General features: G+C 41.5%; 1 protein-coding gene across 4 annotated transcripts in view; it reads right to left on the minus strand.

Moving 5' to 3' along the window:
- The window catches only part of RALGAPB (Ral GTPase activating protein non-catalytic subunit beta), a 60,892-nt gene that overhangs the window by 14,462 nt on the left and 32,577 nt on the right, over positions 1 to 13,853 (minus strand). For 2 of the 4 annotated variants that reach the window (XM_065754205.1, XM_065754203.1), the window contains exons 15-21: positions 12,760 to 12,892; positions 10,709 to 10,830; positions 8,038 to 8,220; positions 5,309 to 5,460; positions 3,739 to 3,926; positions 1,931 to 2,037; positions 230 to 382 (exon numbers count right to left, since the gene is read on the minus strand). In XM_065754205.1, the coding sequence (XP_065610277.1) occupies positions 230 to 382; positions 1,931 to 2,037; positions 3,739 to 3,926; positions 5,309 to 5,460; positions 8,038 to 8,220; positions 10,709 to 10,830; positions 12,760 to 12,892 (1,038 nt within the window). Of the gene's footprint in view, positions 1 to 229; positions 383 to 1,930; positions 2,038 to 3,738; positions 3,927 to 5,308; positions 5,461 to 8,037; positions 8,221 to 10,708; positions 10,843 to 12,759; positions 12,893 to 13,853 lie in introns of all 4 variants that reach the window. The other 2 variants (XM_065754204.1, XM_065754202.1) reach the window with 1 other exon arrangement.

Genomic DNA, 13,853 nt, shown 5'->3' on the forward strand with positions numbered 1-13,853 from the left:
GTGTACAGGTTATTGGAATCCAGAATAAAAGGTGCTGAGCAGTGCTCCCCAAGAACACATCCAAGGCACTGTGATCTTCCTGGGGCAGTGCAGAGATTCATTTGTTCAAAGTTTATTATTCTATTAAGTAATGTGAATTAGTCAAGCTGAAGAATAAGAAGGTAGCATGTGATTCGTGAAAAGACAAAATAAATGAGCAAAATGAAGTCAAAGACAAAACCTTACTTACCTCCTCATTCACAATTTCATGCAAATCAGGAATGCTTAAGTCTGCTTTCACAAACGGGATCTTGTCCACTTCTTCAGGAAAAGGGCGGTGCTTCACACTGTATTTCAATCCAACATCATTTTTAGGAGCTGGTCGAGGTTCTGGTACAAAAGTCTGACCAAAAAAAGGTGGGGAGAGGGATAGTTTCATTCAGAGCATTGCATCATTAGACAACACCTTCTTACAGCAGATGGAAAATGTTCCTTCCCATCACAGGTTTACTAATCCTTACATCAGAGGTATCATTAAAAAGCACTCAGTCATGCATGAAACTTGAATGATACTTGTATTGAAAACCTCACTGTAGATTAAAAAAGTAAAACAGAAAGGCAACATTCTGCACCTTTTGGTAGTTGTAATCACTGTACTTATTACACCTTAACATCTAACTTGAAGTAGTTACAAATCCTGTTAATAACAACAAGCTTATGGGGCAACACCTTATCCTTAGGTTAAAATCTATTCAACCATGTTTAAAGAAAGCTAACAGCTATGCCTTACTAACTACGATGATCTCAACAAGTGAAGCTGAGAAGTCCTGAAGCGAACAGCAGCTACCCACCAGGGTAGCAATAGCCCTGCAGTATCTATCCTCACACATCTTGTTACTGCATTATGCTATACTGTGTAAGAATGGAAGCTACCAATGAAAGCAGCAGCAGGTCTAGTTGCAGGTTTGTAGGTGTGTAAGCTCCAAGCAAGAGAGATTTATTTTCACCTTGAACACTGCTACATAAATTTATTTACTTCAAAATTTATTCACTTTAAAATGACAAATCTTGAAGTTATTTAATGTTTTTAAGTTGAAACAGTTCCCTTAAAACTGGTTAGGTCTCCAGCCAACGTGTGACTTTTCCTTTGGTGTGGGAAGCAACACACTTGGACTGAACTATCTAGCAAACTGCTTCAACTACAGTGACAGCACAGCTCCAAATGCATCAAGTGAAGGGTCCTTCCAAGGGCTGCTTTGCAGAGATCACAGTCATCTAGATGTTAACATGACAGCTGAGACTGACAGGCCCACATTTCAGCTACTTTATATGAACAGTTTGAACATCTGGGAGATGTTTACAAACAACAACACTTTGGTAACTCAAGAATATAATCCACCAGGCAACTGCAACAAGAGATCCTATGTAAAACACAACTGGGCATTTATCCACTACTGCTGTCCAGAAGCACCCAAAGTCCAACTAGATAGACTTCTTCACAGCAATTTTACAGCCATCTTGCAACACTGAGCTCTGCAGTTTTAAGAGCTGCTCTCTCAGCAGCATCTCACAGAACTCCAGCCTTTGTTTCCTCTTCTATAAAAGCTTTGCCTGACATCCTAAGATCAGCACCACCAGTCATGCCTGTGCACTGTACACACTGTCCACTGCCCCATCACCTTAGAAGATGCTTCCAAAAAAAATGAGAATAAGCAGAGTTCCCCCCCACCCCTACACAAACCTAGAAGGTGACAGCAGTTTTACAGCCTATATTTAATATTAATCATGAGTTGTAAAAAGTCACCAGAGATGTGTCACATTACCTACAGCTAAAGGCCCCGTGGCTCAGCCTTAATGTATAATCACCAGATCTGTGGGGCTGGCTCACATTAGTGGAATTTCTGCTGAACACCTCAAAGTTAAAGATTTCTTTATGGGCTTTGATAGAGACCTTTTGATTTGCTTTAGCTCCTCTTGGTAAAAGACAGAGTTGCTGGGCCCATGCAAATCTTCCAGATGTCCCACGGATCAAAACCGTGACAGAGGGGAAAGAGTCATCTGCAAAGCACATGGGTGAAAAGAAGAATACATCATCATAAATCACAAATACTTCATTGAACAGAAACAGAACCATAAAGAAGCACACATATTACAGAGATCTTGTTTTCAATGATAACTCCCTCCCTGACCCTGAAGACAAATTCTGGTGAGGAGCAAACACTGAGCGTAATCCCCCATCTGAAGCACAGAAGGACTCTGTTCAGTAGTACCAGATCTGCTCTGTTTTACCATTAAAAGTAACCTTTGTCCACATTCATGCAGATCACTGTTTTTCTCCCTAAATTATTCCTGTGAATTAAAAAAATAATTATTATTATTTGTCCACTGCCTGTTCAGGTATAATAAATGCTCATACGGAAACATGGTTTCCATGATACTCCTTTGACTTTCTTTAAGGTTTCCACACAAATAATGGCAATAAGAATGGTGGAAAGACATGAGCTAGTGATCAAATCAAACTGAGACAGGGGAAGATTCTGACTTCATGCAGTAAAAACATTTCTAAAAGAAGCCAGGCACTGGAATAGAAACACACAGAAACTGTCCCCTGAGGCTTCGAAGACCTACCTGGACAAAGCCATCAGCAACCTGCTCTGAATTCAGTACTGACTCTGCTCAGAGGGCAGCTCAGACTGCAGCCCTCCCACAGTGCCTTTACACTTGCCAGCCAGGGTTCTATGGCAGGGATTCCAGGCTCCCTTCAAGGTTTAAAGGCTACCTTAGAAGAGGAATCATACCTCTACATCTTTTCAGCTTTTAAAGGTCTATGTCCTATCTTCTGAGCATGCAAACCATGAACTGACACCCTCAGGTAACTACCAGACAGGCACTTCTTCCCTGGTGTTTCACGGGCAGCACACCAGACCAGCTCCCCACAGTGACTCACGTCAGCGGTCTGCCTCAGAACACAGATGACTCTTATGCATTACTGCAATTAATCTTATATTTCAAAGGGGATTTGTAGGCAAGTTCTGTGCAGCAAGTAAAGCTAATTTAATTTCAGATTATAATAGCTTTACAGGATTCCTCAGTAATTCATTTAGCACAGGCAGAATAAGGGTGAGAAGTGCTCAGCTGTTCCACTCCACTGCAGTCAGGAACACACTGGCTCCAACCCAGATTGAGAATGGACGTGTGGCAATGGCTGCAGGATCTGTACAGCGATTCCCTGTGAGATTGGAGCATTCTGGAACACGACTCATAAAAAAACAACTTTCTCTTAGTATCAGTGGAGCTAGTAGGAGCAAAGAAAAGCGTTTCATCTGCCTGTTAGGAATGCTTTGATACATGAAGACTCACAGGGCGAATTTAAGATCAGTTATTCAGTTCAAAGCATTGTGTAATAATAGTTTTTTTTAAATACAAGCTCTCCTTGGTCAAAGCACGGGTGTCTTCATAATGCTCTTGTCATCAGCTATCGTTCTGATGGCAGTCAGCTGCAAGCATGTGGTCTCAAAGGATGAAAGGCAACTGCATGAACTATTTAGGTGGGCTTGTGTGTGTCCAGCTATCACTGACATGGAAGTTAGCCCTGCCACTTAATTCCAGAGCAACACTCTATTCAACGCTCACAGAACAGGTAAGGCCCTGAAATGTGAGAGAAGCACATGATGACGTAGCACTGCTCTTTGTTGTTTTGATAACTGCACGCTGGTAGTTCTAACAAGAGGAACAAGGAATAGTGAGTGTTGAACTTACTTTGTTCGTTCCCTAGGGGCTGCTCCAACATCGCGAGGATGACACTATTATCCAAAACAAAGTAACGGAAACTATGCTTGTTTATGGTGGGCAGGCGAGAATATTTAATTAACGTGGTTTCATTCACTAAGCTGCAAGGGGAAGCAGGGCCGCTGGGAGAAGGGAACGCTCCAAGTAACTGCATGATGCTGCAAACAGGAAGAAAAGTCAGAAGTCACGACAGATTAAGATCTACTGTTCCACCCAAGCATAGACTTTCACTCCACTCTTCATTTGTAACTTGACAGCAGTTACCCTTAGAGTTACCGCAAGCCGATGACCTGCACCATCCCACCTTAAAACAGAACCAGTAATTTCAGAAAAAAGGTACAGGAATCTTACAAAGAAGAGTAATTTGCCTATAGAACAAGCTCACCTATTGCCTGGGTCATAAAGATATTAAGACACACAAAGCTCCCAAAACTATATACACTTAAATAATTGGAAATTGTGCAGGATCTTCCTAACTGAAAACCTCTATGACAAGAGCCAACAGTGAGAGCTGAGGTTTCCATGCAGCATCACTGACTGGAGTTCATACGATCTGACATGGGGCTGTACTCTTAATGCTGTCACTCATATCAAAAATAAATTAACTGAAGTTCTCCTGGCAGACTTTTCCCCTGGAAGACAGATATTTGCATCCCTCTAAAGAAAAAATGGCACTTTCAGACAACAATAAATGTTTGCCCACAAGCTCCAACGAGAAGCTGCTTTTATAGTTACGCAGTTGCTTTTACTAATAGTAAAGTTTATAAAGATTTTATTGTGAAGTAAAGTTTATAAAGATTTTATTGTGAAGTAAAACAAACAAAATAAGCAAGCAGCTCTCATCTTTTGCAAAACATGTTGATCCTACTCATCTTCAATTTGTCCTGTCTACACCACCATGCTATTCACCCAGAAAAAAACAGCACTTTTCAGCTTCTCTGGAGCAAATCTCAATTTACTTCTGTGCTCCCTTTCCTCAACCCACACATCATCTGCAACCACACTTACAGCAGAGTTTCCCAGATCTACCAAGCAAGCCCAATTCTGTGGGCAGAATGACATCTCACCCTGCCTTAACTTACATCTGCTACGTGTGTCACTGCCTGCTGTATTACACAGGAGACAGCATCTATGTTTCCCCATCAGTGTGGGGAAAGCATAACTTGTCATGCCAAGGAGAGGACTGTGGGAATGGAAGGACAAGGTGACAAGGGGAAGTGAGAGACACAAGGAGCTGCTCTCTTCACTGGCAAAGAGCAGAACACCAGGAGACGAAGAAAGGTTTTGCTCCCCAAGGAAAGGAAGGGGCAGAAAGAAAACAGCAATTACAGGAATCTTATTCTTGCTAGACAGCTGTGATAGGAGGGGGGAGACAATGAAGACAGAGCACAGGACAACCCTGCCCAAAAGGCAAACCAGAAGGAACTTCTGGATGACTTCTCAGATGCTCTCAACTACATACCAGGTGGAAACCCCTCCATTAAAGCATTCTCTAACAAAGCAATGCTGAACAATCAACTTGCTCTGAGAAATTACATACCACGTTAATGTAGCTTCAGCAGCATCCTTCACTCTCATGGATGCAGGGTTTGGCTCTTTATCTCCTTTGTACTTGACCTCTTGTTCACTGTTCTTGGATTTACTTCCTGAAATACCCAGCTCCACAATCTCCAGTACCTCTTTTAAACAATCCTAAAACACATGAGGGACCACCTTAATTAAAATAGAAGCTTTCCAACAAACAGCTGAAAGACCTCAGTGAAACAGCAACAGACAACTCAGTGTGCTGCTGCTAGTATGAGCTCAGAGATAAAGGCAAAAAACTATTTTAACAGTGTTGAAATAAGATCACATTTGCTAGAAGAATTATATTTTCTCACTATATAGATGTCTAATTGTGTTAACATGCCTCTATATATGTTAGAAAGTGCACTGAATTAATATATACACAATATATTCCATTAGATATGTAAGGAACAGCCAAGAGGGCTAAGAAAGCCACTGAAAAACACAAATATTTTAAAAGATGAACACATTTCTGAAATTGTCTGCAGAAAATTTAATTAAGTTCTAAGGAAATCAAGAATTAACTCATCTAGAAAATTGCAAAAAAATAAAAATTCCAAAACTTTCAATTGCCAACAGCATCCATAAGGAAGGAAAATAATGGTGGTATCTATCAAGAGAGCAATAACAGTGTTCTAAAAGTACACTGCAAAGCATCAACAGATGTATGACAGAGAAGGCCAATGCTCAGAGGGATCACAGGTCATAAACAATGCTCATTGCAAAATCATTGACTGAAAATACCTGGATTGCTACAACAAAAGCTTTGATCTGAAGGCTTGAGTAAGGGAATAAAGAGGAAAGCTTTCCCAGGAACAAGTAGCTGTCTACAACTGGAACACAAATAAATGATCAGCTTTTACCAACAGAAACCAGGCAGGGTTCGGTGCTTTTGCCTGTGTTGTTTCTTGACTTCATAATTCATGCCAAAAAATAAAATAAAGCATAACGTAACTGCATAAACCTGCACTGTACCATGTCCAGGGAAATCATCCCTTCCTGGTCACCTACTACCACCAACTGCCAGTACCCCAAAATGCAAGCAGAAAGCATCTTTATTGAATACTCTGCCTGTTATTTATTCTATTTTTTAATATATATGAAGATTACTGGGCTGTCTCTGTAAGCAAAGCTACAATGACAACAAATGTTCACATACAAAAAAAAAAAAGATCTTTTGAGACTATGACAGGAGTTGATCAGATCAGCAACATGCATCTTGCATTTCCTGTTCTTTTCAAACTCCCCCAGGAAACTGATCCTCGGATTGAGCCTTGCCTTGCTCGGCTTCTAGAAAATTTCTTGGTGAAGACGCCAAGGGCAAATCCTGGCACCAGTGCTGTTCCACATCATCATCAGTGACCCAGACAATGGGACTGAGAAGACCCTCACCACGTCTGACACCAAGCTGAGTGATGCAGGCATAGAACAGAAGGAAGGGATGTCACCCAAAGGGACAGGCTACATGAACATAATGAGGCTCAACAAGGACAAGTGCAGGGCATTGCACTGGGGCTAGGGCAATCCCAGATACGTGTACAGACTGGGAAAAGAATTCCTTCAGAGCAGCCCTGTGGAGAAGGAAGGTCGTGGTGGATGAGAAGCTGGATATAAGCCAGCAGTGTGCAACTGCAGCCTGGAATGACAACAGTATCCTGGGCTGCATCAACAGAGGGGGACAGTAGGGCAGGGAGGGGATTGTTCCACTCTGCTCTGCCCTTGTGAGACTGTATCCAGGCCTGGAGTCCCCAGCACAGAAGAGATGCAGAGCAATCGGAGAGGGTCCAGAAAAGGCCATGAAGACAATCAGAGGACTGGAGGACCTCTACTATCAAGGAAGGTTGAGGCAGTTGGGCTTGTTCTGCCTGGAGAAGAGAAGACTCCAGCTAGAAAGCACTGCAGCCTTCCAGTACTTGAAGAGAGCTTATAAACAGACAACTTTTTACACAGTCTGATAGTTATAGGATGAGGGGGAATGGGTTTGAATCAAAATAGGGGAGGTTCAGTTAGATGTTTGGAGGAAATTCTTTACTCAGAGAGCGGTGAGACACTGGGGCTGCTGCCCTGAGAAGCTGGGGATGCCCCATCCCTGGAGGTACTCAAGGCCAGGCTGGATAGAGCCATGGGCAGCCTGATCTGATGCTTGATTTAATGATTGGCAACTGTGCCCGTGGCAACACGGTTGGAGCTCAATGATCTTTAAGTTTCCTTTCAACTCAAGTCATTCTATAATTCCTATGATTTTATGATAATCAAAATATTAGCATTGAAGAAATTCCATTGTTAAATTTATAAAATGCTTTAGATAGGAAAGAGCTGAGAAATGAGAAAAGGCGTTGCTTTTAGGGAAGCTCATCCACAACAGGAAACTACACTGTTTATATACCAATAATTCTCATATTTCTCCATTAATTTTCTGTTTTTCAATTTCCATTTTTTTCTTTTTTTTCAGAGTTCACAAAGCAAGAAGAAAGATTAATACACTTTCTTATAAATATGAAAGGTGGTTGTATAGCCAGAAATATTCTCAGTGAATGAAGAGGAGAAATCAAAACTGAAAGACATTTTCCAAATTTTGAAATTCCTGTTATGCTTTTGAAAACTACAAAGACAGATTGTTTTAATGTCTGAAACACTGATAGGTTGGGGACAAAATGTGAATCGGTTTGGGGGGCTAAGAATACACACACCAGAGACTCTTACCTTCTCATCCAGCATATCAGGGTGCTCGGTGAGCCAGACACAGAGGCACTGGAATGCTGCAACTATCACAGAGTGAAGGTCACGGGAGTGGAGTGGGGCTGGGCGGCTGCACTGGAACACGATGTAGCTGCACACAGAACTAATAGCTCTCTTTTGATCAGAAGAATCAACAACCACTTTCACCTGTATAAAGCAAGAAGAGGACTGTCATGTGAGAATTCCCCCACAAAACCTTTCAGAGAAATAGCTTTTGAAAGCATTTCTAAATGCAGTTTTAAGAAATTGAAATAAACAGTTGGGCTATTTCATGGTAAAAATGTTCAACAGTGATCGATACTGATCCTAAAAGAAATGCTGCATTAAGGTGCCACCACATTGCTTGGCTTTGTGTTCAAGTGCAAGAACAATACCCATCTGGTTTGATAAGAAAGTAATTGAAAGCTGAATACATTTGTATTTTAAACTTATTTTGAGCAAGGACCTGTCCTTCAGCTACAGCACCCCCACTCATGTCCACATGGTATCTAGAAGAAACCACTCACTGCCCAGTCTCCCATCCAGGGGGCTTCATTCTGCTCCTATCCTTTTCCATTAGGCAAATTCTGTCAGCACAGTGATTTTTTTTTCACTTTCTCACTGATGAACACCCATGCTCAGACAAGCAGAGTAACCAGAAAAAAAGTTCATTTGCAGAAAACTCCCTCAGCTTCTATCCCTGCCCAGCTGGGCTTCAGGAAGCAAGGCTCTGCACTATGAGTGCTAGAGAAGAGCTGTGCACACCGAGTGACAAGGATCAGCAGATTGAAGTTAACCACATCACCAGTCTCTCTGTTCTTCATGTGAACTGACACAGGAGCAGTCAGTTGAACCTGGATTTTTCTACTCTGTAGTGTTTGACCATTCAATAAAGTCTTATTCATTATTTGAGGGGCACCACCAGCATGCTGCAAACGGTCTTGCTGGTAACAAAATGGTAGCCAGACATGTAATCAACAAGCTGTACTCAACAAGGGTATGTACAACAATTTGGAGCCTCACACAGTACTTCCTTTGGAAGCATAAGATATATGGCAGAGTCCCTTTAAGATTCACTTAGGACAAGCAGGTTGGGGAACTAGCACCCTTGCAGGAAACAAGATTTTCATAATTGTCCAAGTCCCAGAAATAACCTGGACCTGAAAAGATACAGGACAAGGCACCCCTTAACCTGAGACGGGCTTTGGGAATTGTGGTTTCCAAAGGCAAAAGCAGAATGGGTTCTCTAATCTGCAGCTATGAAAGAAGTCTACACTAGATTTCCCAGAAGAACTACTTCAGTCGCTCAAGAATTATACAAAGATTACAGTGCTTAATATTAAACTGGGTAGATACTTGAAAATATGTTTTTACACTCTCATCTCATTGCACACCAAAGTGGGGACAGGACGATAGCTTAATCAGGAGCCCCTGAGTCTGTACAGTGCTTTGGAACACTCAATAACCATGTTTGAACTCATTGCTGAATACTTTCAAATGTGTCCTTCACCTCATGTTACTGCAGAAATGAAAGCAGCATGCAGCCCATCACGGCTCAGTGCTGATTCCAAGCTTTAAAAGAGCCCTGTGACATAGGTATTCAAAGGGAATACGTCAGGGAATGCCCAACTGCTGCATCAGCTCATTGTGGCTGCTGTAAATACACCAAAGTATTACTTAACAAGCATCATGGAGTCCAGACTGGGAACAAAAGCAGAGAATGACATTTTAACTTTTCACCAAAAAAAGGACCCCCCAACCCAGTAGCTCTGGTTATTTACTATTCACAAACTTGGTTATTAATCCAGTCTCCTTATAACTGATGAACACAGACCATAGCTGAGGGCTCTAAAATAAAACAGGAGTGGTTCAGCTGGGATGTGGCAAAGAGAAACAGCACATCCAGTCTGAGGAATGGAGGGGCTGTGTGTAGACAAAGCTCCCAAGCAGGTGACATCTTCACATCAAAAAGATGTTACACATAGCTCAGAAAATTACTTCCCAGATGACACAGAAGGAAAAAAGTAGGCACAACACTTACAAAAAAGAGCAATCAAATTTTTTAATGCCTTGGTCTATTTCCAACCTAGAGAAACAGAAACCATTGTTCTGTTTGTCCACCCACTGTGCAGAAGCCTTAGAAATGTCTAACAAAGTAACCTATGAGAAATGGATCACAGTGGGGTTGAAAAATATGAGCTGAAGCCCACACACTGCCCACTGGAAGCTTAAAGGCATGGTTTTCTTTCAGCTGTTCAACCTAATATGTTGGATTCACCCATTGCAGTGTAAAATAACAATGACAACAAAACAGAACCAAAACACAAAGCAAAGCAAAACCACACATGTGAATCCATGAGAAAGATTAGGACCCATCCAGCTAAAATTAGCCAGAATCACCCAGCAGAGATACATATATGTGAACCACTCACCCTGAGCTTCACTTCCAGTGCAAAGGCATTTACTGCACTCACTTCATTTAAATCTAAGGCCTTAGGATAAGATGGAGCAATCCTACAAAAGGAGGACTGTACTTTCTTTTCTGTAAATAAACATCTGCTGATAGACGTCTGCCTGGTGGCATGACTTTCACCTGAACAGATCAGGAATCATTCCTTTGAGAAGAGGCTGGAGTAATCAAAACTTCACCTCTCACCTTTGCCAATCCAGAGAGAAGTTCCAACGCAGCTAGTGAGATGCTCATGTCCTGCCTCCACTGTGAGTTGAGCCTTTGGGTTACCAGATGAATGCTGCGTATCAGAAGTCCTGCAGCTGTATCTGTATTAAGAGCTAGGATATAACCCCAGTACCACAAACCACAGGGAGGGAAAATAACTAAGCATTAGTAACAATAAGCAAAGCACAGGCACAAGCCAAAGCAGCCACGATACGCACATAAAATTATACACAACCCAGAATCTGGAAATTTGGTTTCTCCAGAATAGGCTAACTCCCTCATATGCAACACCAGTACACTATACAAATGTATTCAGATTAGCACCTCATCTCAATTTGGTTTTGTTTTCTTTTAAAGACGATTTTGACAATCACAGCACTCTGATGCATTTCAGCAACACAACAGCTTGTTTTGGGTTGTGCTGTTGTTAGCTACTGTACTTACACTGCTGTGGTATCTCACAGACTCAGAAGAATTCAGGCATTAGTCACATGTGTTAGGCATCAGTACTCACTGAGTCACAGTAATGAACAAACAGAACACATGCAACTTCAGATACTCAAGCCAGAAGTTACCTATTCTCTCTGTGCATTTACCAATATATTTATCAGAAGCTGCTTTGTGTATTTATGTGTAGATAATGGAAGAAACCATCCTGGAAGATAAAACTGTTCTAAATTTTTAATTTTTCTGAATCTTTGGCTAAAATAAAAAACAAGGAAGTGCTTTTATGAGCAGTTGCTTATAACGTCATAGTATTAGGAACACAAATATTATATACAATTGTTAAAACTGAAGTAGGCGAATTAATTTCAGCAATAATGTTCTCTGTCACCCTAATGACAGATTCAAATGTCAGCTACAGTTAATCTGTAAAAATAAACCACCTTGTTTCCAATTTTCCCTTCAAGCATCCAGCAGAAATGTTGAAATTCCTTCCAGAAATGTATTATAACCTTACCTTGGAGGCACAGGATTGTTTTTTTTCCTTAAATCCAGTAAAATGAATCAATAATGCCAACAAGATTGAGGTCAAAATATTAAAAAAATATCCTTCAATTTACACTACAGTTTGAAAATACAGAGACTTAACTACTTAAATCATGACCCTTTTTTTAACCTTATGAAGGATTATTTTACATTGTGAGATGCCAGAAACATCTGCCAGTGAAAACATATGAACATATAATTAAGGTGGTGTGGTAAAAAACAGCACTTCAAACAAATCCTTTATAGAAATCACTAACATAAGCAAATCCCTGCATCTGTATATATAAACATACATATGTGAATACGCTAAAATCTTTCCCACTAATCTCTCTCTTCTTACATTGAGAACTAGAGGAAAGAAACATTTTTGTCTGGTGAGAACGGAGTTTCCCACCTAGCCTACAAGGTGGTCTGTTCTCACATTCACTTGGCTAACATGAATTGCACTGATGAAGCGTGAAGGAGCAAATGAAATTCCAGCATCTCCACGTTCAGCTGGCTTACCACACAAAGACTGAGCCCGACATGAATTCTACTACCAAGATTCAAAAAAGGCACAGTACAAGACAAAACAAACTAATGTTAATTGAAGAAATCTTGTTATAACAAATGACACATTGCAAGCATTCTGCTTCGTTATTCTGTAGAAACAGGAGTCCCCCAAATGGTCTTTGAAAACAGAAAGAAGAGGAATGGTACCAAAATGAATGAAGCCATTAATTTGCACCTGGTATACATTTATCACATTACTGTTTGTGAAAATTGGACGTCTTGAAAACACATGATAAACAGTTTTCCATAAGCTTTTTTAAAAATTGTATTGGGAGAGTCCTTTAGCAGGTCAAAAACCAACTAACACAAAACCAACCAGCACATGTGAGCACCACACATAGGTGCATAAGGGATCAAATCAGCAAAGGAGTATCCGTCTTGGCTTCCAAACACCACATACATTAATGTATTAGCCAGAACTACAAAAGGGGAAGAACAATCAGGTTAGGATATTATTATATCATCTTTTTGCAAAGTCCTGTCCTTACCATAATCCCTTAGAAGGGCTTGTGCTGGTCGTTCACTATCTGGTGTTGTTGGCTCTGTACTGCCTCCACTTGCAGTACTAATGCCACTGTTAGTACGACTGTGGCTTTTGAAGAGGTGATTTTCACCACCATTCTGCAAATTTAGAAAAAATCAAGAATTAGAAAGGTGAAAGCCCAGCAAGAACGTAATCTAGCCACCACCGTTAAAGACCAATGTCATCTTCTTCTATGAACGAGTGACTCGCCTGGTAGAAGTCAGAAAGGCTGTTGGTACAATCTACTTAGACTTCAGCAAAGCCTCTGACTCTGTCACCCACGGAATTCCACTGCAGAAGGTGGCAGCCCATGGCTGGGACAGGTGCACTCTTCACTGGGTAAAGAACTGGCTGGAGGGCCAGGCCCAGAGAGTGGTGGTGAATGAGTCACACACAGATGGTGACTGGCCAAGAGAGCTGCTCCTCTGGGCTCAGTACTGGGGCCAGCCCTGTTCAACGGTGTTACCAATCATCTGGATGAGGGGATTGAGTGCACCCTCAATACATTTGCAGATGACACCAAGTTGGGAGGAAAGGTTGGTCTGCCTGAGAGTAGGATGGCCCTACAGAGGGATATGGACAGACCGAGATCTATAGGATGAGCTTTAACAAGATCAATTGCAGAGTCATGAACTTTAATCAGTCCTCACCAGATTATGAGGAGCAACTGAGGGAACTGGGATGGTTCCATCTGGAGGAAAGGAGGTCAGAGGAAACCTCATAACTCTCCACAACCATCTGAAAGGAGGTTGTAGCGAGGTGGGTGTCAGCCTTTTCTCCCAGCTGATTAGTGTATGATGAGAAGTAATGGCCTTGAGTTGCACCAGGGGAGGTTCAGGTTGGACATAAGGAAAATTTTCATAAAGAGAGTGGTCAGGAATGGCAAGGGCTGCCCAGGGAGGTGATGGAGTCACTGTCCATTGAGGGACGTGGTTAGTGGGCACAGTGGTGATGGGCTGACATTGGACTAGATGACCTTAGTGGTCTTTTCCAACCTTAATGATTCTATGAAACTGAAAGTCAGTTTTAAGTAATGAGTAGATTTTCTGAACAGAATTC

This window comes from Cyrtonyx montezumae, unplaced genomic scaffold (assembly GCF_038088225.1).
Source record: "Cyrtonyx montezumae isolate F1298 unplaced genomic scaffold, pur_monq_1.0 scaffold_9, whole genome shotgun sequence".
Classification (NCBI taxonomy): Eukaryota; Metazoa; Chordata; class Aves; order Galliformes; family Odontophoridae; genus Cyrtonyx; species Cyrtonyx montezumae.